Source organism: Lynx canadensis, chromosome F1, assembly GCF_007474595.2.
Source record: "Lynx canadensis isolate LIC74 chromosome F1, mLynCan4.pri.v2, whole genome shotgun sequence".
In the NCBI taxonomy this organism is placed as follows: Eukaryota; Metazoa; Chordata; class Mammalia; order Carnivora; family Felidae; genus Lynx; species Lynx canadensis.
The window spans coordinates 65,093,905-65,120,057 of record NC_044319.2 but is presented as its reverse complement, the minus strand read 5'-3'; the positions used below and the strand labels follow the sequence as shown (position 1 = coordinate 65,120,057).

At 57.4% G+C, this 26,153-nt stretch overlaps 2 protein-coding genes across 3 annotated transcripts in view; both read left to right on the top strand.

Annotated features, from left to right (window-relative positions):
* CADM3 (cell adhesion molecule 3) overlaps nucleotides 1-15,171 on the top strand; it is a 31,230-nt gene extending 16,059 nt beyond the window's left edge. The window contains exons 2-10 of one of the 2 annotated variants that reach the window (XM_030302752.1): nucleotides 1,753-1,854; nucleotides 3,904-4,044; nucleotides 4,540-4,692; nucleotides 5,354-5,491; nucleotides 5,809-5,979; nucleotides 8,109-8,199; nucleotides 8,592-8,761; nucleotides 11,216-11,341; nucleotides 12,950-15,171. In XM_030302752.1, coding sequence (XP_030158612.1) covers nucleotides 1,753-1,854; nucleotides 3,904-4,044; nucleotides 4,540-4,692; nucleotides 5,354-5,491; nucleotides 5,809-5,979; nucleotides 8,109-8,199; nucleotides 8,592-8,761; nucleotides 11,216-11,341; nucleotides 12,950-13,068 — 1,211 coding nt within the window. In that variant the 3' untranslated portion in view covers nucleotides 13,069-15,171. The remainder of the gene's footprint in view (nucleotides 1-1,752; nucleotides 1,855-3,903; nucleotides 4,045-4,539; nucleotides 4,693-5,353; nucleotides 5,492-5,808; nucleotides 5,980-8,108; nucleotides 8,200-8,591; nucleotides 8,762-11,215; nucleotides 11,342-12,949) is intronic. The other variant, XM_030302753.1, reaches the window with a different exon arrangement.
* An 80-nt stretch (nucleotides 15,172-15,251) lies between these two features.
* On the top strand, nucleotides 15,252-18,324 carry ACKR1 (atypical chemokine receptor 1 (Duffy blood group)). Its single transcript, XM_030302754.1, has 2 exons — nucleotides 15,252-16,893; nucleotides 17,303-18,324. Exons 1-2 carry the CDS (start codon nucleotides 16,699-16,701, stop codon nucleotides 18,296-18,298), a joined length of 1,191 nt encoding a protein of 396 aa, XP_030158614.1. The 5' UTR covers nucleotides 15,252-16,698; the 3' UTR covers nucleotides 18,299-18,324.
* The last annotated feature ends 7,829 nt before the right edge of the window (nucleotides 18,325-26,153 follow it).

Sequence of the window (26,153 nt, the reverse complement as noted above, 5' to 3'; positions counted from 1 at the left end):
TGTGCCAAAGTAGGAGATGGCTATGCGCCCCCCCCCCCCGCCCCCGTTCACGTGCGCAGAGGCCTGGCTAGCGCTTCCTTTGTGCCCAGAGAACCGGTCCTGGGGGGCTGAGCACTGAGCCCTCCCCGGCTTCTCCCAATCCACTCCACTGTCCCAAGCTTTAGTGCAACCAGTCTGGCTCTCCACCGTGTGTCCAAGCGCCCACAAACACGCAACCTGGAAAATAAAGAGGAAACACTCACCAGCGTCAGGGTGTCTGCAGCCTCGATGTCCACGCAAGGCGGCGGAGTCGCCGCTGCTTCTCAGGGCCCCTGAGCGGCCACCTCTCCTTCGGGCACCCTCAGCCTTCTAGCCTCTCTTCACCAGCACTTTGCGCGCCCCCTTTGCTGCCTGCTTCTCGCTAAGGGTCCCAGGTTTCCCGTCTTCTGCACTCCCCCCTCCCAATCCTGAACGCTTCTCCTGCCGGAGGAGAGTCTTTTCTCAGATCTCCTGGAGGATGTGTGTGGGGTCCGGGGAGGCCGGTGGTGACCCTCTGAAGCTCTCTCTCGGGGTCCTAGCCCAGTTTCTCCCCCTAGCCTCCCCTCCCCTCCCCTCCTCCCCTCCTCCCCTCCTCCTCCTCCTCCCGCCCCAGTCCCTTCTCCCCTTTCCTTCGGACCTCGCACTTCCCCACCTCGTCCTGTCCCCTCTCTTCAGGCCTCTTTCTCGGGCTGGGCCCCCACCCCCGCCCCGCATCCCCGGGCTGCGGTGCCCCGTCTGGTGGCCGGGCGGGCGCCCGCGCCGCCCGAGAAGTTCCCGCGACTCCCGGCCCGGGACGCGCCGCCGCTCCCGACTCTGCTCGGCAGCCGATGACGTCACCGCGCTTTGCGTCCCTGATTGGCTGCTTGTGGCTTGTGGCGGGAGACTCGGGCCGGTTCGCGTGGCGGGTTCCTTTGTCCCTCCGCCTCTTCAGGCGGCGCCGGGGACGCAGGCCCCGCGGGCTGTGTGCAGCGCTCGTGCGGCGGGTCCAGGGGCCGCCGGCCGGGAAGAGAGGCGGCGACTCGGGCCCTGGGGTTTGTGCCGGGGCGGGCAGGGAGCAGGGTCCGGGAGACCCAGCGGGCAGGGGGCGGGGCAGGAGGAACACCGCGAGCTGCGCACCTGATACAGCAGGTGGCGGCCTCCAGCCCAGCGCGGCCCCGTCTGCACTGGGAGGGGCCTCAGCTGGAAAGTAACAGAGCTCTGGGCTTGGGATCCGGCATTTCACTTCCAGTCTGTGTCCTTCGGCTCGTGTGACCTTGGGCAAATCACTGCATTCTGCGTCCGCGCTGCATTACAGGAATGATAAGACCAGCGGGTGTGTTTCACAGGTTTATTAAAAGGATGAAGAGTGAAAGTATTTCCCGATTATTAAACCTGCTGTTGTGGTGCAGCAGAAAGAATCCTGGCTAAGGAATGAACAGTCTTTCATTTGCTGGCATGGCCCTCACCGAGTGAGTTTTCACCGCTGTAGGCTCCCTTGTCCTCACCTGCAGAGTGGGAGAACCGGACCAGAGGATCTTTCAGATCTCCTTGGGCTCTGACTGGTGACACTTAGCACCCTCCTGGCAAATCCTCCGCCGCCTCCCGGAGGAAGACCTCACTCGCTTCCTCAGGAGGGATCCCGGGAGGGCCCGCTTTCCAGAGGGGCCTGTCCTCTCCCCACCCCCAGCAGCCCAAGTGTCCCGAGGGCAGCAGCCAGTCTGTAGGGCTCATCCTTGATGGAGATTCTCTCCCCAGGCTACTGGCAGGAGCAGGATTTGGAGCTGGGAACTCTGGCTCCACTCGGCGAGGCAGTGAGCTCCACAGTCTGGGGCAGCCCTGACATGCTGGCCAGTCAAGGTGAGAATCCAGGCCCCCCGTCACGATGTCCCTCGGTTCCCTCCACCACATCCTCACATCGTCTCCCACTCATGCTGCCTCTGCCCTCTGTCCCCACTCCCCTCATTACCGCACAGCGCCTTCTCCCCTCCATCTGACATTTTAGCTCTTAGTTCCACACCACCGACCCCTCTCGCGCCTACGCCTCTTCCCTTACTCCAGTACAGAGACCTCTGCATCTCTACACCTTTTGCCAAAAATAAAATGACGCCAGGAGGCGTGTATGACTCAGGATAAACAGGTTCTGGAAGACACAACTGAGGCAGCATTCTTCAAAGGGACCCGGGGAGAACAGGATTACACGTCAAAACTTGGTATACGGCTGGCAGTAAATGAAAGGTCTCCCAAGCCCTTTTCGTTCGGATATTTCAGGGATAAATCACGTCCCAGTTTACTCCACCAGCTCCGTTTCTGGCTCACTAATCTTAAAAATCGTGGTTTTAAGATTCAAGTTAGGTGGCTACTTGAGGAGCATTCCAACGGAAAGGCCACTTGCACTGACAGAGTCAGACCGAGTTCCAGTCCCACGTGGAATCACTGATTCTAGAATGCTCGTAGGCAATCACCCCACCTCCATTGCCTCATTGTCTACATCCGTAAAATGAGGGAATCGGATTCCGTGATCCCGTAAGATCCCCCTCAGTTCTGTTACGATTCCAAACACGAAAACCAGCGGCCAGACTTTGTGCTCCCGTGTGTAGACAGCCCCTCCGGAGTAGGATTCCTGTTGTCAACCCCAGCACAGGCCACCTTGACTCCTCAGGGGCCCCTTCTCTGCGAGCAGCATTCATTATGCATTTCTTGGAAATGGAGCTCCGGTAGCCAAAAAAGAAAGGAATACCAGACAGGGCAGGGGTAAGGTCAGCGCCGTAGGGAACATGGGGATTGTTTAAAATTACTCAATCAGGGACTGGAGGAAGTAAGTCTCTTGGCCTCCTAGTCAGAGGAGAATGGTGCTGGTTAACTAGGTGAGTGCCACAGAAGAGATGCTACAGAGGCTTGGGAATCAGAGCTGGAAGGCGTTGTTTATTTTAGTTCTGTGGGGGTCACTGCCATGGGGGTCACAGAAAGTCCCGGAGACGAGGGAATCCACCCTGGGAGCAGAATCCACGCCGAGGGGAACACGGAACCACGGTGGGTGGAGGAGGAAGCGAGTGTCACGCGGGGAGGGGGCCGGGCGAAGCCAACTAGAAGGCACATTTGGGAGTCAGATGGCCCATCCATCCGATACCTTATTCGTCCTTTCTGTTGTTGTTCAATTTGACTAGAGAGGGGTGAGAAAGCGTTGCCATCACACGGAAGGGAAAATTTTAATCCTTTACTCTTTAAAATAACACGGGGTGGGGGGTGATTCGGGTTTGTGTGTTGAGAGGCGGGTCGTCCTGACCCTGGAAGAAATGTGAGTTACCGATGCAAGGAAGCTACGGTGGGAGGAGGGGCAAAGTCTGTGCCAAAATGTTTCGGTTCTTCTGTTTTGTTGAATCTTTTTTGTTACTTCTTGCACAGTTTTCTCAGCTCCCTCTTATGTCAACGAATGGGGGACCCGAGGCTGGCTTGGCCCCTCCTCACTTTTAGTTTCGGGGTTATTCGTCCCAAGCGCCTCTCCTGTCCTCGCTCTCACCTGCAGCCGGAGGCAGGAAGGGAGAGCCTGGAAGGCAGGTGCGTGTGCGTGCTTTCAAAGTGCCGTCTCTCAGGAAAGAGACGTGCACAGTGCTGTGTGTAGATTTGGGCGCCTCTATTCCTCTAAATGCCGTGGCCCTGTCCGTTCACTCAGCAAACATCCAACAGGTGACTGTTTCTCTGTGGATTGCAAGCAAGAGGAAATAAGGTCTGTCTCCCCTTCCCCGCCACCTCTGTTCCTTCCCCCCCCCCCGCCCCACAACAACGCCTTCAGAGAACGCAGACGCCTGGGCCTTGGACGGTCTGGGTTAGAGGAGGTGGTCCTTTGGCCCAGAAGTGGGTGGCGGGGCAGGGCTTCCCCACGAGGCTAACCCTCTGGTGCTCCTGCAGATAGCCAGCCCTGGACGTCTGATGAGACAGTGGTGGCTGGTGGCACCGTCGTGCTCAAGTGCCAAGTGAAGGATCATGAGGACTCATCCCTGCAGTGGTCTAACCCGGCCCAGCAGACTCTCTACTTTGGGGAGAAGAGAGGTAGTGTCCCAAGTTTCCTGTCTCCGGGGAAGGCGGGGGGGGGGGGGGGGGGGGAGGGGGAGGGGTACTGTGGGCTGGGGCAGGTGCACCTGCGGTCCAGAGGCTGAGCACCAGGAAAGCACACTGGGCTCTTCAACTGACTCCAGAGAAATCTCGGCATCACAGCTCTGACCTGAGCCGTGCATGGTCCTACAGGGTCCCGGCGTGGCTACACCCCAGAGGAGCCCTAAGATTTAGCTGGTGTCAGAGTTGCCCCCACGGACTTGACGAGGAAGCCCACAAGATCCAAGTCTACTGTTCTGAGCGTCCCTGAGGCCGCTGTCCCCGGCGGCTCAGCAAAGTGGCTGGGACATAAAGGCGGCTCAGTCCCTGGAGCCGTGTCCCCTGCCCTCGACCACACTAGACCCCTTCTCCCCAAGACGCTAGCCTGGGACTGGGAGGTGAGCATGACAGGTGCCAGTGAAAGCCCCGCCCCCTTTCTGCCAATTTCCCCAGCCCTCCGTGACAATCGGATCCAGCTGGTCAGATCTACTCCGCACGAGCTCAGCATCAGCATCAGCAACGTGGCGCTGGCGGACGAGGGCGAGTACACCTGTTCCATCTTCACCATGCCCGTGAGGACCGCCAAGTCCCTCGTCACCGTGCTCGGTGAGGCTCCCCACCCCAGGGGCTCCGCAGCACGCTGCCTGGCAAACCCAGCTCCTAGGTGAGCCCCTGAGGCAGCCAGGGGCCAGGCCAGGTCTCCAAGCATCGGGGAGAAGTTCAGTCCGTGCTTCCTTTGCCACGGAAGGAAATGCAAAGCGCTCTGGGTTCTATCTAGCCCTTTCTCCTCTACTTACTGTTTGCTCTGGGGGAAACCCCTTACCCTCTCTGAGCCTGAATCTCCTAACCTACGACACACAGATGCTAACATCCATTCCACGTGCCTCCCAAGACCGGAGGAGGGAAACAGGGGAAGTGCTTGCTGCGCGTGATTATAATGTCCAAGTAACCGCAGCTGCTTACGTGCTCTTCTCCAGGTCCTATGTTTCCATCTCCTTCTCTCCCCCCTGGAGCTTCCCACCAACTCTTTAGCCACCCAGCCGCGCGGTGGGGTGTCAGGTCACGCATCGCACCTTCCCTACTGGTCCTTAGGGAGGAGGCCAGAGACGAACATGATTTCTCTAGTCTTCTACCCACTCTACACCAAAGCAGGACCCAGGTATCCTGACCCTCAGAGAGGCCATCTCTGCAGGGAGAGCTGAGGTCACCTGAGGGTGCCTCTCCTTCCTATCTTGGCCATCCCCCCCCCCCTCCCGCTCCATGGCAGGAATCCCACAGAAGCCCATAATCTCTGGCTATAAGTCATCATTACGGGAAAAAGAAACAACCACCCTAAACTGTCAGTCTTCTGGAAGCAAGCCTGCAGCCCAGCTGACCTGGAGGAAAGGTGACCAAGAGCTCCACGGTAAGACCCCCCTGCTTTGGGGTTCAGGAGGGGGTGGCCGGGCGGGGGAGGAAGAGAGGCGTGCGTGTCTCCGTGTCTGTGTGTGTGCACATCCGCAGGAGGAGAAGGACAGATATTCCGTGCACACTCGTGTGTGTGTATGTGTGTGTTAGGGCTACGTTCTCCCTGTGTGTACATAACCATTTCACAACTGTCTAAGTGTGTCTAAGTTGAGACTCACCATCTGTATGTCTCCCGTGGGGCCCGCACTGTATCTGTGCGTCAGGGCTCACTCTGCGCCCGTGTGTGCGCGTGTGCGTGTCTGTTCTGCACTCCAGGGGAACCAACCCGCGTCCAGGAAGATCCCAACGGAAAAACCTTCACCGTGAGCAGCTCAGTGACCTTCCAGGTTTCCCGGGACGATGACGGGGCAGACATCGTATGCTCTGTGAACCACGAATCTCTAAAGGGGGCTGACAGATCCACCTCTCAGCGCATCGAGGTTCTATGTATGTTGTGGGCTTGTGGGTGGAACGGGGTCAGGTATGAGCTGGGGGTGGGGAAAGGAAAGCGAGGTGGGCACAGGTAAGTGAGGAGATGACAGCACGAGGTGACAGCACGAGGCCAAGGGCGGGCAAGCTGTCCCGTAAAGGGCCCAAGAGCAAACATGTTAGGCTCTGGGGGCCGCGTGGTCTTAACTAATTCACTCTGCCGTTGCTGCAGGAAAACAGCCGTAAATGGTATGTAAACAAAGTAGCGTGGGTGTGTTCCAATAAAACTTTATTTACAAAAACACGGAGCTGGCAGGATTTGGCCCAAAGGGCAAGTTTACCAAGCCCCGATCTAGGCCAGGCTTATGCGGCCAGATTGTAAACTGTGGTGTACGTGTGACGAGTCAGGAGTCAGAAGATGCAGGTTCTAGCCTGCCCTCCCCCACTTCCAGGTCATGGGGGTTGAGGAAATAGCTTTACCCCGTTGAGCTTGACTCTTTATTTGTAACATGAGAAAATGAACATGGCGGTCACCGAGGCCCCTTCTTAGACCAACATACTGTGATTTCCCAGATTTTCCTGGCGGTCCTTCCTGTCTGCCCCAGCTGTGGTGTTCTTGGGATTCACAGTCACTACCCTGAACCTTTTCCAAGGGTCCCCATCTCTCTGTGGAATCTGCCTTGAGTACGGACAGGGCACATCCGCCCTCACCTCAGGAGATTTGGAACTTTTCCGAGTGGGAGGAACTAAGACGAAAGGAAGTGCAAAAGCAGAAGACAGAGAATTACTCTTGTCCTAACTTATCTAGAGGCGGGCCATTTTCCTAAAATAATTCCAGTGCCTCATCTTTTTTATGGAAGATCCAGGACCGACATCGGTGCTCTTCAGACTAATTGCTAGACCCATTGCTGAAGCCCATTGCTGAACGTGAGGCGGGTTTGGGGTGACGTCACTTCCGTTGGGCAGACTCGCAAGCTGGAGGCAGCTGGCCCGGATCCCAGCTGTGGTGCCACCAGTGACTGGCTGTGTGTCTTTCACCAAAGCTCGCCACCTCTCAGTGGCTTTTCCCCTTACTTCACGGAATTAACGTGAGGATCGAGGGGAAAATATATGAAAGAACTTTGTAAACTTCTATACCGCTGTGAGGTGCCTCTCTGCTCATTAGTTATGAGCGTGGGGACCCCTGGCCTTGGGGTCGTTTCCCCCAGGCCCTGGTCCCTGTCCAGGGCTCCGAGGGCCCTCCCCTGTCTGAACCCCAAAGACTTCTCTATTAGGTAGCAGGCCATCTGGCACTGACTCCCTCCAGGCCCAACTGCGATCAGTCAGTCAACAAATGCTATACCCCAGGCACTGTGCTAGACTTTTCTGTGGTTGTGGGACCCTGGAACCCCCATTCTCTCATCTGGCCTGATTCTTTTTGTCCTGTTTGATCTGATGGAAACACGTCCATTAACTGGGTGTTAAGATTGGCTCTGTCCTCAGGGGAAGCTTGGCCTCTTTATCTGTTGTTCTAAACCGGCATCTGGTTGCATTGTTCTGTGAGGCCATCTGGACCTAGCATGCTAGCAGCCCGCTGGTGCCAGTGGCAGATGCCATTATTCCGTCACAGAGCCCATCTATATCGTGTCAGCGCCTTTTTGCAGCCAAAATATGACCCCTGTCTCTTGTTGTTGCAAAGCTCTTCCTTCACTTTTGGGCTGACCACTAAAAATGATGCTCTGTGTGCAAGTGTCACTCCCGGCTTAAACTCCCGTGCAGAGCAGAGAGGATTGAGCGATTGTGAGCTCAATAAATGACCAAGTTCAAGTTCACTGGTCTGTCAGAAATGTGGATTACGTCCCATTTATGTGCTGGGCACAGGTGCACCCGTGAACCCTCCTCAGCTCCCTGTTAGGATGCCCCTTCGGGTCCCACCAAGCACAGACCTTCAGAAATCCTACCTCTACGAGTTTGCAGTGCGAATCTCACGCACGTTCAGTAGCGACAGTGGACTTGGCTCGCAAGAGGCAAAGGGCGGAGGCCCCGTCCCTGGTCCCGTAGGCTCCTGAGGGGTAAAGGCTGTCATACACGGCTTGGTGACGGTGAGGGGGCGGCCCTCTCCTGGACGCTGGGACAGTTTTGCCCTGACATCACTTCCTTCTCCACAGACACACCAACGGCGAAGATTAGGCCAGACCCTCCGCATCCCCGCGAGGGCCAGAAGCTGTTGCTTCACTGTGAGGGTCGCGGAAATCCCGTGTAAGAAGATCCACTTTCTTCCTGCCCCTGCCACACCTCTGTACCTCAGACTGTGATCTGCCCTTAGAGTGTCCCCGTCTCCCTCCTACCGTTGCTCCCCTGTCCAGCACCATCCATCCTCTGTTTCTCTTACAAAGCAGCAGAAAAGGTCACCCCCTGGCTGTCCCCGAGGTCCCCAGGGGCACCAAGCCACAGCCAGACACAAGTTAGAAAATCTCCTTCATCCTCAAATCGAACCCTCCCTCCGAACAGCTCGTGTCTGTGGCTCCTGTAACTTCTTGAGCTTTCGTCAAACTGTCCTTGACTTCCTTTGCCCAGTTATTGTTTTTGTTCCCCTTCTGTCCCCCCGGCCTGCTCTCCCCCTAACACGTGTGATTTCTCTGCCTCCACAGCCCCCAGCAGTACCTGTGGGAGAAGGAAGGCAGTGTGCCCCCGCTAAAGATGACCCAGGAGAGTGCCCTGATCTTCCCCTTCCTCAACAAGAGCGACAGCGGGACCTACGGCTGCACGGCCACCAGCAACATGGGCAGCTACAAGGCCTACTACACGCTCAACGTGAACGGTGAGCCCCCCTCCGTCCACCCCGCACTCTGCCTCTCCATCTCCTGAGAGCGCCCCTCGCCATACATGGGGCCAAGTGAGTGGACAGGAGCCTGCCATGGGAGGGCCTGGGCCTCGGTCTCTGGGTCCACTCTGGAATGTGTAATACGGGACAATCAACACAATAGCGGGCTCTGGTCTGCCTCTGGTTAGCACTGGCGGCCCACATGATGCCGTCATTGCACCCCTGCACTCCCCCTCCCCGCACCCCTACACCCACTCTGGCAGAGGCCCCAGAGTCTCTCCGGGGCAGCTGTGGGGGTTTCCCTGTCCAGCGGACTGCCTCCCCCGTGACCAGTATGGGAGGCGTGCCGCTGCACTCCTTCCTGCAGACCTTGGCCACAGCAGAGTGGGTCGAGGCAGAACACAAGAGATCCGCTTGTACTCGGCTGAGGCACAGGGCATTTCCTCCGACGCCCTGTCTTCCAGAGACGCTAGTGACGCTTCTTCTCTGAAGTTCTCCCCGAAGGTGTGACCACAAAACCCAGCTTCAGGAGGAGTGACAGGCTAGCACAGAGGTCCTTTTACTGGAGAGTTGGCAGAAGTCTGGAAGAACCCAATGGCAGTGGGGTCCCGCCAGGAAACCTCACAAGCCTTTCCTGAGAATAGGGGAGATCCGCTGTCGGGGGAACAGCAGGGACTCCCTTATTGGAAATGCCCGTTAAATCAGCGAGGTGATGGCAGTTGAGGCTCCCATAGATAAGAGACCTGAGACCTTGGGACGAGGATGTTTGTGTAGATGGGGTGATTCTGGCTCCATGGGCAGACCTCAGCATGTGGGAGCTGCCTCCGCACGACAGAGCTCTTGTAGGATGCCAGCAGCAAGGCTGAGGTCCAGTGTTGTCCCCCAGAGCTCCGGCAGCCAACTCTGATGGCACTGGCAGTGAGAGAAAGTTCTGGCGCCCCTGTGGTTGGTCTCCTGCTGGTCCCACCCCCACCAGCGGTCCGTCTGACATGCCTGCTTGGGTGCTGACACCTGGTGGTAGGAGGGGGTCCTGCATTTTCCTCCAGGAGGATCCTAAGCAGTCCTGACGCCACCAGCCTGGAAGGAAGAAATGGAGTTCTACCTAGAGACAGGGATCTGTAACTGATGGCCGTGGGAAGCTGTGTTTATCTAAGAGATTTCCACTTCCATAGCCCCTGGAACAATGATCCAGGATTATTATTATTATTTTTAATGTGGACCGTATCACCTACTGCTTGGGAGAAAGACGGGGGTAACCTCTCTCCTTTTCTTCCGCCTTAACACCCTCACACCCACCCCATCATGTCATGGAGCCCCAAGGCCCATCCTCTCCCTCCCTCCCAAGCAGAGCAGAAAAAAAAAAAAAAAACACCAAAAAAACCAGAGCGTAAATGTTTTCGTTTCAAATTAAGCGTAGACAGGCAAGGAACCAAAAAGCTGCCCAGTCAAGCCTGAGGAGACATGGTAGGAAAGACAAAATACATAAGGAGTCAGTGAGGCCTCAAGACTCAAGCAGAGTCTGTGGGAAAACAGTGGCTCTCCCATGGGTGGAGGAGTTATATCTACGGCTAATGCAATTTTGGACACATCCAGCCTATGCCCTGGGCCTGGGCACCGTCTCCTCAGATATTTGGGACTTGGACTAAGCTGGTGCTGTCCTTGGCACGCCTGTGGCCCAGCCTGTGCTCTGAGGATCTGTCCCCTGTAAATGCTGCAGTGGAGGGCGGTTTCTCTAATCTGATGGCGGAGACAGGGGCCACCGTGGGAGGAAAGCACTGGGGGCCATCCATGAAGGAAGGTCTCTTTGCCTTTCCCATAAACCTGTGGATGCTGGGATGTGAGGCTGGAGTCCCAGACCTCCCAGATGAGACATGCTGGAGGACTGGGATGTAGCTGGAACCCCAAACTTCTCCACAAAGAGGGAGCACTGGTCATTACACAGCATCGCCTTCTGTAAGGTGCTACCAGAGTTCCCAGTTCTTGGCTTTGTCCACCAGACAGACCTCCTCGATCTGGTCTCAGGGCAATAGGTGAACGGACTGGGAAGCCCCCCGCCAGAAGCCAGGTCTGGACATCAAGCAGGCAGGAGGGGAAGAGGGCATGATGACAGGGAAGGAATACTCTGATACCCGCTGAAAGTCGAAGCAAGAGAGAGAACGAGAAATGATGGAAATGTTAAAGCTACTTGGACCAAAGCTTCGGTGCCACGGACACAATTTAAAGGGTTGAGTGTGAGCAGATTTATCAGCTTATTCGTGAAGACATAATTTGTTTTATAATTACTGCGTTCCAGACAAGGGTACAAAATAAGGCTTATCCCCTCTGCCGTGTGACGCGCTCCATTCTCCTGATGTCGGCCCGTGTCCTGTGCTGTGTACGATACCCATGGCCGGAGAGGCTCTAAGACAAGGGCTCTTCCCAGGTCTGACTGTGTGCGTCCCCTCCCTGCAGACCCCAGCCCAGTGCCCTCGTCGTCCAGCACCTACCACGCCATCATTGGTGGGATCGTGGCTTTCATCGTCTTCCTGCTTCTCATCCTGCTTATCTTCCTGGGCCACTACTTGATCCGGCACAAAGGTCAGAGGCAGCAGGGGGCTGGGGGGCAGGCGGGGAGGCAGCAGGGGGCTGGGGGCAGGCCTTTGGAGACTCAGTGGCCCCTTGGAGTGTGAGAGGAGAAAGGAGGCCGCCAGCCCTGCGATGACTGAGCGCCACCAACCCCGCAGTAGAGCCCGATCCCTCGGTGATCTTCCCACTCAGCCACTGCTGCTCCCACGCCGCTCTGCCTCCAGGGTCTCCTGCTTGAAGGCAGAGACCAGCCCGAACTGCCGCTCTGTCCCATCCTGTCCTGCGCTTTCTTGCCTTCTCGTCTACCTGTCCTCTGATTCCGGGGCCCCTTGTCCCCACACCATCTCTTCCCGCCTCCCCTTATCCGTGCCCGCAGACCCTCCTCTCAGGCGCTCCCCTCTGCAACTGCTGTAGCCAGCAGCCCAGTGCTTGGGCGGACCCGGATCTCGGCTGCCTGCTGAGGGGCTGAGCTGCAGTTTCCCTGTCCCCATCTAGGGTGTGTGTGTGCACACGCGTGTCCTCACAGGTACACACATACACATGCACACATACACATACAGGTACACGTTCCACATGCAGGTGCACACACACACATATACACACAGGTGCACACAGGATGTGCACACATACATGATTATGCACACATGCAGACGCACACATACAGGTACACGTTCCACATGCAGATGCACACACACACATACACACAGGTACACACACACGTGCACACAGGATGTGCATATATACATGATTATGCACACATGTGCAGACACACACACATGCACACGTACACATACAGGTACACGTTCCACATGCAGGTGCACACACACACATATACACACAGGTACACACATACACATGCACACAGGATGTGCACACATACATGATTATGCACACATGCAGACGCACACATACAGGTACACGTTCCACATGCTGGTGCACACACACACGCATACACACAGGTACACACATACACATGCACACAGGATGTGCACACATACATGATTATGCACACATGCAGACACACACATACAGGCACACGTTCCACATGCAGGTGTACACACATGCACACAGGATGTGCACACATACATGCTTACGCACACATGTGCATACACACATGCACACATACACATACAGGTACACAATACACATGCGGGTGCACACACATACACACACATGCACACATACACAGGCACGCACGTGTACATACATGCGTACTCATATACACAGGTGCATGCACGCTTGAGCACACATGTGCAGACATGCGTGCACATGCATACACGCATACACACGTGCACACATATACTCGCGTGCACACGCATGCATGCAGGCACACATACACACGCACCTATACACATGTACACACACATACTCACATGCACACACGCATGTGTACATACGTACACGTACATGCACTAACACGCACGCTTTTTTGCCTGTATTATAAATGAGATTCTAATTAAGGTTAGCATTCATTAATTCGTGGGGGCGCGGTCAGGTGATGGATGTTGACAGCAAGATGCAAACTGGGTCGGGCGGGGAAGAAGGCTCTAGGAGCAGGTGCGGTGGGTGGGCGAGGCCGGGGCAGGGGGCTTCAGAGGTGTGGAAACTGCCTCTCCCCAGGAACCTACCTGACACACGAGGCCAAAGGCTCGGATGACGCCCCAGATGCGGACACAGCCATCATCAACGCAGAAGGCGGGCAGTCGGGCGGGGATGACAAGAAGGAGTATTTCATCTAGAGGCGCCCAGCCACCTCCTACGCCCCCAGGGGCCCCGCGGGGACTGCCGGGGCCATCGCCAACCTGGACTTGTACAGAGCGACCCCAGGGCCGCCCCTCCCGCTTGCTCCCCGGCCCCCCCACCCCCCTGTACAGAATGTCTGCTTTGGGTGCGGTTTTGTACTCGGTTTGGAATGGGGAGGGAGGAGGGCGGGGGGGAGGGAGGGTTGCCCTCAGCCCTTTCCGTGGCTTCTCTGCGTTTGGGTTATTATTATTTTTATAACAATCCCAAATCAAATCCGTCTCCAGGCTGGAGGGGCAGGGGCCCCGGGGTGAGGAAAGCTAAAGGCCCTGAGTGTTAGGAGGAGGGCGAAGGCGGAGGCGTAAGGACAGGGCTCTGAGCCGGGCTGGTGGGGGGGGGGGGTGCCCTCTCCAGCCCCGCGTCCTCCACCTGGCTTTCTCCAGGGAGGGGATGGGGAGGTGGTGGGCGGAAGCCGCAGGGGGCCCTCCCTCTGCTGGCCAGCCGCACACCCCCAGCTGGGGACAGGGAACCAGGCGCCGCCCCGTCGCCTCCCCCCTCCTCCACCACCGCGGGAGAGGGGCGAGCGGGGGGGGGGGGGGGGGGGGGGTCCCGAGGAGGCGTGACCTGCAGGTGGCAGGCAGCCAGGCAGGGACCCGGGCCTCGCCCCGGGGCGGATGCAGGCCCCCCGCGAGGAGGCGTGGGTCCTGGCAGAGGACCTCTCAGAGGCAGAGGAAGGATGGCAGAGACGGCGTGGACCCCTGGGCCCCCTCCACGGCCGGGGAAGCCGGGCCCCTCGGGGGCGGCGCAGAGGAAGGCTGTCCCCTCCCGGCTCCGGCAGCTGTGGGAGCGGCGCCGCTCCGGGCCCCTCGCGCTGACCCGAGCCCCGAGCCCCGACTGTCGCTCGGCAACCACTCCTCCGTGGCATCGCTCGGCAACCACTCCTCCCCGGCTTGTGCCGCCCGCACCCCTTCCCGTTCCCTCAGCAGCCAGGCAGACATAACAACAAAAATACTAAAAGGAGCTTCACTGCACTGAGCCGTTTCCTGCCCAGACGAGGGGAGTAATGTGAACTCTGCGGGTGTATGGTTGTCGTGTCTGTGCTTGTGTCTGTGTGTGTGCACGTGTGTGTGTGTGTGTGCGCGTGCGTGCGCGCGCGCGCGCGAAAGAGAGAGGGCCCCGGGGCAGGCGGGCAGGTGGGAGGCGGCAGGACGCGCGAAGGAAGGGCTTCGGGGGCAGGGGAGCCCTGGTCGGGCTGTGTCCCTCGCCTGGGCTGCCGCTGCATCCCCGCACGTCCCAGGCCACCCTCGGTGCCCGCCCGTCGCGGAGAGAACAGTCCCAGAATGTGTTTTGCTCGGCTGTCCCATCTCGCCTCTCCCTCAGACACGGAGCATCCAAACCCTGCCTCGGTTTCCCTTCTCGGAGCCATGGAGTCAGTGCCACAGCCTTTGCTATGCACGCCTCAGGCCTGTCCCCGGCACTGACCCTGGAATGGCCACGGTCACTTCTCTCCCCGCCCCGTGCGTAGTCGCTATACCCTGCTCAGCGGGCGCTGGGGCTGAAGCCCGTCTCCTTCCCATCTCCACCCCTGCCTTCGATTTTCTGTCTTCCTCTGTTGCCGTGGAGATGAGGTTGCGCGCCCTCCCTGTCCTGCTGGGGGCGCCCTGCCTCAGAGCCAGAGCCCCTTGGCCCCGCTCCCCGCTCCAGCACGTCCTCCCTGAGGCCTGCCCACATCCCCCTCAGTTCAGGTAACGCCCTCGCGAATCTTCCAGCCGCTGGTCAGGGCCCTCGGGCACCACAGGCACCCCCGCCCTCACAGCAGCAAGGCGGCCCAGGGCCCCAGGCCCGTGGGCTCCCTGTCTCCCAGCACCCGCTTTTGGGAAAATGACCTTTCCTCTTTGAGCTGAACCACTCTGTCCATATTACACAGAAGCCATATTTGTACGGGGGGGGGGGGGGGGGGGGAGGGGCCGTCGTGCTGTGTGTGTCTGTCTGTGGGGTGGGGGGACGGGAGCAGGGAGGGGATCGTGTATCTTTATAATCTTTCTAACTCTCCTGTGCTGATCTCAGAGGGGCCACCCTCAATATATCTGGATTATCCGTGTCGTCCGGCTGCCTCCTTCTTCCTGCCCTTGCCCCCGTGGGGATGTGTGCGTGTAAGGGCTTCTGCCGGTGTCCCCTGCACCTGCCGGGCCGCTCGCCCGAGGGCATCTCTGATGGAAACAACAGAACTCTCCAAGGGAGAGAAGGGTGTTCGCCCCCCTTGGGCTGGGTCCGTGCCTTCCAGAGTGTGCGGGGTGGGGCCCTGGACTGCTCCCCGCTGCCCTCTGCCCGGCGGTGCTGGAGGAGATGGAATCAGAGGCACCGTCAACCGCACTGCAGGAGAGACCCCCCCCCCCCAGCCCCCGCCAGAGTCACTGTCCAACCCCCTCACGTTGAACCTGAACTGAGCTGGCACCCTGGGGGGAATGGGGACCATCTGTGTGAGGGACCCCCCCCCCCACCGTGTGTCTTTGCTTCCCCCCTCTGGCCGCACGCACCCCAACATAGATGAGAAAGAGCTACCTGGTGAAACTGAGTGAAAACATCCCATGCTTTCTTGGAATGAAATAGTGTCACCTAACGGGCCCCTATCTCATCCTTCTGACTCCGGTGCTCCGTGACTCCCCCCTCCCAACGTCCGGGCCCGTCCCCACCCAAGAGAGAGTAAAATGCAGGGGTGGGGAACGAAACAGCAGAGAGCGTGAGAAGCGGCGGAGGGGAAGGGGCGGCGGAAGAACAGAGGCGTTGGCTCAGGGGGACGCGCCCGCAGAGCGAATGCTTTCCCTCCGCCAGCCCGAGAGCCGTCGAAGCCCCCAGCCCTGCGAGGAGCTTCACATTTGGTAGGACGCCAGCCCGGTGTAGCAGCTCCAGAGGCGTGACGGCCCCCCACAGAAGTATGAACAGAGATTACCCCATAGGCAGCATTTTAAAATCTGCCGTCCCATCCTCCCCCAGGGGCTGCTCTGACTCGTCACACTGTGTGTGGTGCTTGCATGGAGAATGCATTCACCGCGCCCACAGGTGGCCAGACACCCGGTCACTCCCCGAAGCAGCTTCATTGTGCAGCCTGGGCAACTGCCCCCCCAGCCCCTCCCCTACCCACACCGGACCGGCCAGGCGCCTGCCTGACACCCGGCGCTCAGATCCGTGCGCGCGGCACACAGCACGCAGCCACCCACACAGACAGGTGCACGGGCCCCTCAGGCCGCGAGCGCCCCCAGGATCCAACCCCAGGCCCCACTGACACGCCGCCCCCCCCCAACATGTCGCCCTGGATCCAGCTCAAGGGGATGGAGCGGCAGCGAGAGTCATCGACTGTCCTTTCCCTCCACTTTCCCCCAGCACGCCTCTTACCTCTGTCTTGCGCGTAACCCCTGGCCCTCTCTTCCTTCCTTGTGCCTCAAGGATCCGTCCTGGCTGGAAAGCCCCCTGGCTTCTCAGCCTCCCTCCCTTTCCACCTGTGGGAAAATACCCACCATCTGCTCGCCACCTTTTTCCTTTCCCGAGTGCAGGTCCCACTGGCGGAATCCAGCCTCAAAACAGGAAGCCCTGGGCTGGTGCCCCCCGCGGGCCTGAGGCCGAGACAGGCAATGGGCGTGGGGCAAAGGCTTCCTGACTTTCCCGCTCCCCCCCGCCGCCTGGCCCATGGCCCTGCCCAGAACCGATGGCCTTCATTAGTCCCTGGCACTTATCTTGGAGCCACAGTCACCGACAGGACGTCCCCGGCCCTTGCCTCTGCCTGCTCTGAGCTCAGCGGCACCATGGGGAACTGTCTGCAGCACCGGGTGAGTGTGGGGCCAGGCCCGCGGCCCCCCACCTCTTGGCCCATCGTCTTTCTGTCTGCCCCTCGGTGGTCTTCATACGCCTTTCCTTCTCTCCTCGTCTCTCACCCTCCCTCTTCTTCCTTCTTCTCCCTCCCACTCTGGTCTCCTGGGCCCCCCCCCCCCACCATCATCGTCCTCACTTCCAGCCGGGTCCCGGGCGCCCCGGCCCTGACGTCGTCCGACTCTTACGGTGCTCTCCGGTCCCCTCCCCTGCCCCTCCCTCCCAGGCTCCGGGGCTCCCTGTGCCGGCCTCTCCCACTGTCCCCCCTGCTTCCACTCCACCTGTCCCCCTCTCCCTGCCCTCATTCCCCCGGACTCTTCAGTGGGGTAAGCCGATGATCTGATTGTCCCCTTGGGGGATGCCCTCCAGGTGGCGGATGAGGACGCTACGAAGTTCACCTTGGGAGAAGATATCTGGGATGAGTTTAATGACTCCTACGACATGAACTACAACTACAGCATTGTGGAAGCCGCCGCCCCCTGCCGCTCCTGCCCCCTGCTCGACGACTCCTCTCTGCCCTTCTTCGTCCTCGCCAGCGTCCTGGGCATCCTTGCGGGGGGAGCCGTGCTCTTTGCGCTTCTCAGGCCTCTCTTCCGCTGGCGGGTCTGCCCTGAGCGGCCGGTCCTCGTACAGCTGGCCGTGGGCAGCACCCTCTTCAGTATCGTGGTGCCCATCCTGGCCCCGGGGCTCAACGGGGTGCAGAGCACGGCCCTGTGCCGCCTGGCACACTTGCTCTGGTACGGCTCAGCCTTTGCCCAGGCTCTGCTGATTGGGTGCCACGCCTGCCTGGGCCCCAAACTGGGTGTGGGCCACGTCGCGGGCATCACCCTGTGGCTCACTGTGGGACTCTGGGGGGCGGCTCTTCTCCTGGGGCTGCCCGTCACGCTGGCCAGTGACACCTCCCGTGGACTCTGCTCCCTGAGCTTCAACAAGAGCCCCAGGTTTCTGCCGCTTTTGCACGTGGTGGCCAGTCTTACCGCCTTCACCTTGTTGCCACTGGGCTTGTTAGGTACCAAGGCGCTGACGAAAGCGTGGGGCAGGTGGCCAGGTCCCTGCGTTAGTGTCCTGTGGGTCTGGTTTGTTTTCTGGTGGCCTCATGGGGTGGCTCTGGGCTTGGACTTTCTTGTGAGGTCCAAGTCCTTGGTACTGCCGACGTGTCTGGCCCAGCAGGCTCTGGACCTGCTCCTGCACCTGGCAGAGGCCCTGGCGATACTCCACGGTGTGGCCACGCCCCTGCTCCTGGCCCTGTTCTACCACCAGACCACCCGCACGCCCCTGCCCTCCCTGCCTCTCTCGGTAAGACGGCCTTCTCATCTGGACCCCCCGGGAGGCAAGTCCCAGCTCCCTTCGCACCTGTCAACCTGAATTAAAGTCTACGCTACTTTTACCGAGCTGCTGGTTTCTCGTTTTATCCGGGGACGCAGAGGAGAGGAAGGAGAATGGAGAGGGAGAGGGAGAGAGGGAGGGATTTCACACCAGACTTCCCGGCCAGCGTCTGTTTCTCTAGCTGGCCTGGGGAGAAAGTGTACAAACACCCTCAGGGCGCACAGATGTTCTCTCTAGAGGCTACTGCTATCTCAAAGGCAAGGAGAAGAGGCACCAGAGAACGAGGGGAGCCGCTACCCCTGAAAAAACTCGAAGAGATGGCTTAGCAGATGAGGAAGGAAGAGAAACTGTTGCGGAAGAGCAGGGATAGAGACCATAGGCCCCGGAGAGAGAAAAACGGAGAAGAGTGAAAGCGAGCCAAGAACGTGACTCCCCACCCTGGCTGGCTCGTCCCGCCTTCCTCTCCGCCTTCTATCCGACACCTGTTGGCTCTGCTTAGAGATCAGGGTGGTGGGCAAGGAGGAGAGAACATCCTGGGGGACCTCACTTAGTCCGGGAACATTCATTCGAGAGAATTCCCAAAGCCACTTCCCAGGAATCATCTCTCTGAAGTTTGTTTCTCGGCAGGACCCTAATCCCCGTGCGTGTGCGTGCGTGCGTGCGTGCGTGTGCTCACGTGGGTGTGCATCTGTCTCTATCTGTAGGGACCCATCCATGCTGGGTGCAGGCATGAGATACCACTCGTCCGCGTGCGGCTCGCCTGCCCATCAGTGTCCGCACCACCACCCACACCTGTGTGCCAGCTCTGACCTCTCTGAGACCCTTCCTTCCACTTTGTCCCCCTCTCCGTCCTGGTTTTCAGGACGTGGAATCAGGATTTATGACTCAGTCCTTGCCCAAATGAGTTTTCTTTCCCCCGGCTTCTGTGCTGAGTCTTTTCTGTGTGGGATGCGTAGCGGGAACGAAACATCAAGAAGTCCAGAAGGTTGAGACACTTCAAAGGGAGGGGCCTGATCTGACTCATCTTCTGCTGAGAATCCCCCAAATTTCCCTTTCAAACCCCGGCTCCTGAAATGAACCTTTCTCGTCCCACAAATCTTTCCCTCCACCTTCTACACCACACCCCGGTGCCCTGGGAGCCTCTTCCCCAGATACCACACCCCCCCCCCCCCCGGCTGCATGATCCTGACCCTGGGGGCTTTTTCCTCCAAGTTTGGGCCATGGTCGGAAGCCACTGGATAAGAGAACAACTTCTGCCACCAACAAATTCACCCTCTACCCAAGATGCCACACACAGAAACGAGTTTCTCCCTCCAACCCAATTCAAAGCTGGGGAAACTCGAGAGGGTACCTTCCCCACCTGTCTGAATCCGGATACCGCCTTTCGGCTTCCTAAAGACGCAGGCTAACCTGGTTTTCCCCTACACCGTTTCTGCTGGACTCTCCGGGCTCGGAGATAAATAGGAGAGTGCAGGAGAGGAGCAGGCGGGAGCTAGAACAGCCCAGGCAGGCGGCAGACAGGCTCCGGAATTTTCCTGGGTGGGTGCGTGACAAAGCCTCGAAATCCGCCCGCCCCCCACCCCGCGATCTCCTGTCTCCTAGCAACCACCGGGGTAGCTGCGGATTGGTACATCCTGAATGGAAAGGCGGGACTTAGGGCCGGTGGAGCCGCGGGAGGCGCGTTCTGAGACAGAAAGGAGAGACGAGAAAAATGCAGGAAAAGCAGAGAATTTACAAACCTAAATTATCATAAGGCCTCCAACCACCGGTCGTGAAGACGTCACAGGCTTTTCTCTCTTACCCCCTTTGCAGCGGCTCCTGGGGACCCGCCAGCCCTGCCCTCTCCCCATCTTACTGGACATCACCCAGCCCCTCGCGGGGCCCTGGATGCCAGGCTGACCTAGTTGAGAGGCAGGGGAGGGTGTTTGCCTTCGCTGAGCCTTCCAGGGTAATCTGATGCACGTGGAGGCTGTCTTTAAGCCCCCGGGGCTGTGCCCTCCAGCCCCGGCCGGGCCTCTAGACAGAAACCGCTCCTGCTGGGTCTGGCTGGAGAGAAACCCAGACAGGCCCCCCCTATCACATCTCTCACCAAGCAAAGGCGGAGGCAGAAGCCGGTGGCTGATAAGAGGTCTGGGAGGTTGGAGCGGCCTCCCCACACTTATCTCCGGCCCATCCCAACCCAGTCCCTCTGGGCGGCCCTTCCGGTACCGTGTACTGCCCTGGGATACGCCTTCCGTGAGCCTGATCCTGACCGTGGCCATTTCTTCAAGGCTCTCCTGGAGTCCTGCCACCCCAGGCCATTGGACCCACCTCATGCTGCCAACCTCCCCCAAACTGCTCTGAATGTGGCATCTTTTCAGCGACCCCTCAAGCATTCAGATCCTGTTTCCTTAGAACCCTTCAGAATTTAATCCTAGGGTTGGCAGGGACGTTAGCCGTGTATGAGTTACTGGGCCCCTGGGCTAAAGGAACAATCCTCTCAGAAATAGGGGAGCAGGAGGCAAGCTCTGGGAGCAGGCCAGGCCCTGGGGAGGATCCCTCCGCACTGCCTCAGGAAGGAACACTGAGGAACACTGAGGCCCACGGTTCATACATTCCGGGCTGGGGCCCCTCCCAGAGGACGTAGGAAACAGATACCTGACCTCACACCCTTTTTCCCAACCCCGAACCCCACAGCCCCATCATCATCATCGCCTTCCCCCAGGGGCGGCCCTCGGAGGAATTCTGATGGAAGACTTCCCTGGGATCTCAAACCCAATTCCTCGCCGGCTCTAATTGCCAGGGATTTGCATGAAAACCATCGCATGCTATCTATTCTGACAACAGCAGCCGCTGCTGTCTGGGCACAAGGAGAATCTCAGCTTTAATTAACAACAAAGCACCTTGCAGACCAATGTGACTGTTCAGGTTAATTAACAAGTCCAAGTCCTTCCAAATGGAACGCGCGCATCTTTGGGGTGATTTGGGCGGGAGGGCTGTGGGGCACGCAGGGGGCGGGGCCGGCTGAGAAAGGAGCTCCCCGCAAAAGTGGGTGTCGCCTCTGGGGCCTGGGGCCTACGTGGACAGAGGGGATCCCCAGGACACAGAGCCCCTTGCAAAACTGGTTTAGGGGAAGTGGGGGCACAGTTGTAGGGGATTTCAGCCGTCTGTGTGGAACACTTAGATTTCGGAGACCTTCTAGACACGTTTGTATAAACGAGAGGAAGAAGTCCTCACAATTCTTAAGCATGTCTCACTGGCCGCCCAGGTGTTTGGGAACTGGGTTTTGTAGCATGAGAGCCCCAACTGTCCCAACGCCGACATGTCTCTCCACGTTTGTTTTTGTTTGTACCGTATTTGGGGGGCACTTAATGTTGCCTACTACTCCCGAAGATTCCCAGAGAATGTTCTGAGCCCTGCAAACTGCGTCTTTCTGAAGGGCCCGCGGCTTGTCTTCTCCCTCGAAGTCGGGTGTTACTAGTGTTTGGGGAAGAGGGAATCATAGGTCTCTTGGGAAATCTGATGAAAGTTCCCAAATCTCTCTTTGGGACAACAGAATATTACATCCACAGTTTGGCATGGAGTCCTTCCCCATTGCCCGTGGAGTTTAACTCTGGGCTTTCACACGAGCACGACTTCTGTGATGGATTGTGGCTTCACCTCCCCCTTGCTCCCCAAGCTTGAGGCCCAGTGACCTAAAGAATGTTCTGTTCCTTGGATGGGCAAATCCCATTTCTATTCTGGCCTTTGCACACGACATCCCTTCTGCCTGGACTGTTCCCTGTGCACTTTATGGAACTCGTCCCTTCTCATCCCTGGGGTCTCAATGCAAATATCTCCTCTTCCCAGACTGACCTTTCCTGACATGCAGTGTGATGTAGCCCCACCGCCACCCCCACACACCCAATTATTCTCCACCAGTTCGCCAGGAGGTTTCCAATGTGTATGCGTCATACACTGTGCATGTCCCTTTTCTTCATTTGTTTGCTACCACTTTACTGCTGATCTGCACCCCCCCCCCCATCCCCACCACCACAAAAAAGCAAGTATCAAGAGTACGGGAGCTTTTTCTCTTGTGACTGGAACATAGAGCTCAGCAAATGTGTGCTAAATATGTGAATGAATTAATTTCATATGAATCAAGTGTGGACTTCCACCCTGGAGGGTTTCCAAGCTCCTAGGAAAGAGGAGCAAGTAAACAGCCCCAGAGCACCCAGCTCCTCTCCAGAAGCCCCCCCCCCCCAGGGTATCTCTCCGGGCCTCCAAGGGCTACACGTGGCCAGGGTTGGGGGCTGAAGAGACTGGGGGACTGTCGCACAAGATTTCTGGCCTGGGAACCTGTTTTCTCTGTCAACTTTGGGCCAGTGGCAGCCAGGGGACTCACCACAGTCCCTGAACCTCAGGTTGGAGTGATGCTTGTTTTCCTTCGGGACAGTGCAGCTTTGGACAGCAGGGGCGAGCCAGGAGGACTGCCATCCTTCATATTTACCTAAGGAAAAGGGAGTCCCCAGAGAGGCCCCCAAGTTCAAGGAGACTGTCTTCCACTGGCTCAGAATCAAATTTGGAGCCTGGCCACCTCTTCAGATTTGATCACACTCAGGGAGGGAACCCACACTTTTTGTGGGCCTCAGAGACATTTTGGCCTCCCTGCCATTTGTTCCTTATCATTCCTTCTCCTCAGCTTCAGTTCCAGCCCAGCTCCCCCCACCCCCATTCCCTTCCCGACCTCTGAACTCTGGCTCCTTCTCTCACCTCCGATAGCCCCACCCCCACCCACTGTGGCAATTCATTTTCTTGAAACTCTGGGCATTTAGTCAGGTTAACCCTTTAAGGCACTTAGGGGTGTGTAACTCATTTCATTTCAAAGATGTATTTTTTTCAACGTTTTATTTATTTTTGAGAGAGAGAGAAAAAGAGAGAGACAGAGTGTGGGCAGAGGAGGGGCAGAGAATGAGGGAGACACAGAATCCAAAGCAGACTCCAGGCTCCGAGCTGTCAGCACAGAGCCTGACATGGGGCTTGAACCCACTAACCATGAGGTCATGACCTGAGCCGAAGCTGGACGCTTAACCGACTGAGCCACCCAGGCGCCCCTAAAGGATGTATCATTGAGTGCCTACTAAGTTCAGGACCCTGGGACAGGTACCAGCAGACATAGAAATGACTCACACAGCTCTAGACATCCACATCTCCCTGGACCCATCTGGTCCCTTCCTGTCCCCTTCCTTCCTTGGTTCTCAGGATTTCCCAGCCCTCTCCTTAATAATCTTAATGGACACACAGAAACCCCACGAGACCTTGGTCACCTTGATTGCTCAGTCCAGGCTTCTATTTCACAACTAAAGACCCTTAACAAATCTCAAAGCCCCTCATCAGCTCGTGGTCCTGCCTCACTGTCACAGCCAGGAATGCTCTTTATGTACAGATGCAGAGAAGATACAAGAATGAAGGGCATTTTCCCCTTATATGCCCAGGGTGGGGGGGGGGCGGTGGATTGTGGATGGGCAATTACCCAGAGGGGAGGGAACGGGTATGGAGCGGCGGGGGAAGAGAGTGTTTTACAAATCAGTTGCCCTTTCCTGTCAGTGACCTGACGAAGGGGTGAGGAAGAGTGGAAGGTCTGTGCTTGCAGCCCGGAGGCTCCAAAGGCCTTCTCGTGTGCCTCCTCCCTACATCCACTCTTTTGCTCTCCGGGATGGAGCCACACACCCCACGTTCCTGACTGACTGACAGAGGGAGATCCCTGGCAGTGTCGGGAGCACAAGTGGGTTGGAGGGGGGAGGCCACTGGGGTAGCAAAAACTGCAGAGATTAAACACAATTTAATAGAAATTAAGGCAAAACTGCGTTTTAAAAAAATCACTTGCACAAAAACAGGATGTAAGAGACCTGACTCAACAGAAGTTCTTATCTATTAAAAAAAAAAAAAAAAACCTTGCAGGTTTCCTTGGCCACAGGCTTGAGATGATTCAATAGTGTGTGTGGCGGCCAAAAAGCGAATGAGACTCAAGCTGCACTGAGAACCGCAACGTACGGGACAAGGCAGGGCACCCCTACGCGCCTTCCTGCCCTGCCCAGGCCAGCTTTGCAATGGAGGGCTCAACTCTGGGGGCCACGCTAACAAATCAGAGCTCTTTAAAGGGGCGTGGGGACGCCTGGGTGGCTCAGTGCATTAAGCGTCCGACTCTTGGTTTCAGCCCGGGTCGTGATCTCGCGCTTGGTGGGTTCAAGTGCCGCGTCAGGCTCTGTGCTGGTGGGCTCACTGGTGGTGAGCCTGCTTGGGATCCTCTCTCTCTTCCTCTCTCTCAAAATAAATAAATAAACTTTAAAAATAAAGGGGAGTGGATAAAATGACAGCAATGTGGAGACAAGGCTACTTCTCCACGGAGGGGCTGAAGGAGCAGGGGAGGTGGGTGGGACCCCCAACTCTGGGAAAATGTCGAAAACACACAGCTACCTTCACGTAACCGGATGGCTGTCCTGCGAGAGGAGCTTGAGGTCAGAGTGCAACTGCAGATGTAGAACTGGGAACACCGGACGGGGAGAAGTAACCCAGACTGCTTTTGACTGAATGTTAAGAAAGGTTTTCCACAAGCGATGACAGCTTACAGGGGTCGGCTGTGGCATTCCTATTATTGTAAATAATGCACACACACACACACACACACAGAGAACTCTGCACCGCTCTGTGCTCGTGTTACAGGGGTGAACATATCCGAGCTCGGCTTTGCCCTTGTGGGGTCTGGAGACAAATGGGAGAGGTAGAGATTATGCACCTACACACACACAGATACATCGTGCATGCCGTTCAGTGCTGTTACAGGAAGACAGAGCCGCTCCCCTGTGAGAGTAAGAGGACAGATCTGATTTGAGTTATGAGCTCACAGTTCCAGAAAGGATTCGAGCTGAGGCCGAACAGGAACGAATCCTCAGACATAGTGGAGGGGTGTCCCATGCACTGGGACAGAGCCAGAACCAGTGCAGCAGCTTTCCTCCAAATGGACAGGGCAACAGGGCTGTCTGGGGAGAGGCGTTCAGTAGTCCTTGACTCGATTCGAGATATTCTGAACCAGAATATTTGGTAGCAGAAGACTCTGTGAGAATCCGTGATGATAGGTTAAATGAGAGAGCTAGACCAGAATGCCTCTTCTTTGATGCCGGTGGCTGTGTTCCCCCCTGGTGATGATTTTAATCTCTTTGCTTGGATCCTTGAATTAAAATCCCCTGGCTCAGAGCTGGGATACTTTGGTCTCTTGCAAACCTGGTCTGTAGAACAATGAAGGGATTCTTAGCCAGATATGCGCCTGACCTGAATCTTTCCAAGCGGTGGGCACCATTCCAAGCACTGATTGCTGCAAAAAAACAAAAACAAAAAACAAAAAACAAAAAACAAAACAAAAAACCCAAAAACAAAAAAAACCTGTAGCTGGTGCCTGGGGTCCCTCTAGTGGTCAGAAGTTGCCACTTCGGCTGCCCTTTCTCTCCAGACCCTGATTTGGCCCTGAATTCTTAGATGGTATCTGCTCTATAAGATCTAAGGGGCACTTTGAAAGGAAAGCAGAGAAGTTGAAATACAGATTTTAGAAAGCTCTTCCCTAGAATTGGCACTAAGCAATAGAGCTAAGAACAAAGTAGAACTTAGAACTAAGGAAGTGCTTACCAATTACTTGCCCCCCGCCCCTTGCCGTGTTTGGATGGTCTTTTTTTTTCTTTTTTTTTTTTAAGTTTATTCAGGGGCGCCTGGGTGGCTCAGTCGGTTAAGCCTCCAACCTCAGCTCAGGTCATGATCTCACAGTTCATGAGTTCCAGCCCCGCGTCAGCTCTGTGCTGACAGCTCAGAGCCTGGAGCCTGCTTTGGATTGTGTCTCCCTCTCTCTCTGCCCCTCTCCTGCTCGCATGCTCTCTCTCTCAATCTC

Coding starts and splice junctions, on each gene's coding strand:
- ACKR1 (XM_030302754.1), top strand. CDS start 16,699: ATGGGCGTGGGGCAAAGGCTTCCTGACTTTCCCGCTCCCCCCCGCCGC. Junction 16,894..17,302: donor GGAACTGTCTGCAGCACCGG/GTGAGTGTGGGG, acceptor GATGCCCTCCAG/GTGGCGGATGAGGACGCTAC.